The sequence below is a fragment of the Cryptomeria japonica genome, chromosome 6 (assembly GCF_030272615.1).
Source record: "Cryptomeria japonica chromosome 6, Sugi_1.0, whole genome shotgun sequence".
Taxonomy (NCBI): domain Eukaryota; kingdom Viridiplantae; phylum Streptophyta; class Pinopsida; order Cupressales; family Cupressaceae; genus Cryptomeria; species Cryptomeria japonica.
Genome location: NC_081410.1, coordinates 108879886 through 108882294, shown reverse-complemented (window position 1 = coordinate 108882294; position 2409 = coordinate 108879886). Strand labels below are relative to the sequence as shown.

Genomic DNA, 2409 nt, shown 5'->3' with positions numbered 1-2409 from the left:
GGGGTGGGGCTGGATTTTGCCCCACCAGCTTAGGAGTTATTTATGTCACTTGAGACTTCCAAAAGAAATAGAGCCCCTACTTTTTAGCCTTCTAAATTTACGCAGATGAAAATGGGGTGAACATGGATTTTGCCCTACCAGCTTAAGAGTTATTTATGCCACTTGTCATTTTCCACATCTTACTTAAATTTAAGAGATCAAAGATTACACTACAAATTCATGAAACTATCAACATCCTTAAATTTAAGAAATTAAATTTTTAATCTAATTACAATATAAAATTCACTGAACCACAAGCTCTCTAACAGCTCCTGCTGAAGCCCCCTCGATGGGACTCCAGCATAAGAGTCAAGAAATATGTTGAAGAAGATAAGTAAAGACAAGCTAAGAGTCAGAAAAAAATGACAGAGCCAAGCTAACAGTCAAGACACATGATTTAAACTCTATTTTTAAAGAAGAAGCGCCATGAAAAAAATTTGCTATGAGATTATTTAAATTTTTTTTTTTTAAAATAGAGTTCCTTCTTTTTAGCTTTCTAAATTTAAGCAGTTCTAAATTTAAGCAGATAAAAAAGTATAAAATTCCCTGAACCGCCAACATTAAATATTACTAAAAACTCTCTAACAGCTCCCGTGGAAGCCCCCTCCATGAGAGCCCAGCCTAAGAGTCAAGAAACATGTCCAAGAAGATAAGCAAAGCCAAGCTAAGAGTCAAGACACATGTCTAAGAAGATAAGCACCCTTGAAGCTGAGATCATTAATATTGAAACACTGTATCAGAATCGTCATATTTATATATGTACCCAACTCTTCCGAAACATCTCACAAACCCCATTTGTTTAGTCCTCTTCTGAGAAAATGGCAAGCTCCAAATTGCAGGGCTCTGTAGAAACCAAGGTCATGGCACCACTGGAGGTTGTGTGGAAGATAGTAAGTGAGTTTTACGAGTCACATAAGTGGTTTCCGGGCATGAAATCCTGTGAAAGAGTGGAGGGAGCGCCTGAAAAGGGCGTGGGCTCTGTGCGTCGCTGTGTAACATCCGGGCAGGAGGGCAGTGACTCTTTTGGCGTAGAGGAGCTCATCGCTGTGGACGATAGTAAGCATTCATATAGTTATCGTTTGACAGACACCAACATGCAGGGCTTCGATGGCTACCAGGCTACCATTAAAGTCTCTGAAGCAAAGGAAGCGGGCAACTGTTTGCTGAAATGGTCTTTCGAGTTGGACCCCGCTGGACATTCCAAAGAGGATACTGAGGCACTTTTCAGCTCCATTCTCACTGCCATGGCCAAGAATCTGGAACAGCTCGCTTCTTCACAGTAACGCCTCTAGTTTTTATTTATTAGGTTGATTTCATATATGTGTGGTGTTTTGCTGGGCTGCTTGTGTTAATGTTTTGATAGACTTTGGTGTGTTTTTCTTAGGGTTTGAGTAATAACTGCCCAGGGGTTTAAGTGATAGACTCTTTGTGTGTGTGTTCCTTGAGGTTTGAGTAATTATTGGTCATTTCCATCTGTTCCCTGGATTATGGAATATGATTTAATGATTCAGACTATCATAGGGAAAACAGTTATAATCTATATAAAAAATTATATTTATATAGTTAAATGTTCTAAAATTTTTGTGTGGTTAGGATAAAATATTGTGTGTTTTTCATAAAATATATATGATATTTTTGCAATATCAAATTATGTGACAATAATTGAATTTAATGAAAGAGTTTTAATTACATATATCTTATATAAGTAAATAGATTAATTAGATAATCTAATTACTCATCTACTTCTATTGTTCATGTATTTGATTTCAACTAATTTTTAACTTGTTCATTAGAATATGTCACTTGCTTTATTTATCAAATTGTATATAAGGTTATCTAATCACAAGTATAAAGATATATCTCAATTCAATAATGTTTCAATTATTTTGCGGTATGGGCATGTTCCCAATTTCATATGATGCAGGCTATTGTTCCTCCAAAGGCATGAAAACAAATGAAAATAACTTATTACAAAGGTCCATGAGAATTCTCTAGGTACTCTATTTTCTTACCACTTTAAAAGCAATGAACATTACTATTTGTAGCAGTCACAAAACTTTGAATTGTCAAAGTTATATGGTCTCTTCTTTATCCATCTTGTATTAATTCTAGCACCTTTGCAACATTTTCACATATGAATTAGAAGAAATATGGCGAAAAAACATCTTGTTGATGGTATTAGTTTTCCACAATCTATCTTTCTATTTCTTGAGCTCTCTATCATGTTGATGATAAATCACAGTGTGTGATTTGAAATGTTGATATAAAAATACAAATACAATCAAATCCAAAAAAATATCTTATTTCTTTTATGATTGTATTTCTATTAAAGTGGATGTGGAAGTCTAATTTGACAACCCTTTTCAGAAC

The 2409-nt window shown here is 34.8% G+C and overlaps 1 protein-coding gene across 1 annotated transcript; it reads left to right on the top strand.

The window, feature by feature from the left end:
- Window positions 1–784: 784 nt before the first annotated feature.
- Window positions 785–1585, top strand: LOC131058894 (uncharacterized). Its single transcript, XM_057992451.2, has one exon. It carries the CDS (start codon window positions 858–860, stop codon window positions 1320–1322), a length of 465 nt encoding a protein of 154 aa, XP_057848434.2. The 5' UTR covers window positions 785–857; the 3' UTR covers window positions 1323–1585.
- The last annotated feature ends 824 nt before the right edge of the window (window positions 1586–2409 follow it).

What these genes read in the sequence shown, in the direction of transcription:
- LOC131058894 (XM_057992451.2), top strand. Translation starts at nt 858, where the DNA reads ATGGCAAGCTCCAAATTGCAGGGCTCTGTAGAAACCAAGGTCATGGCA.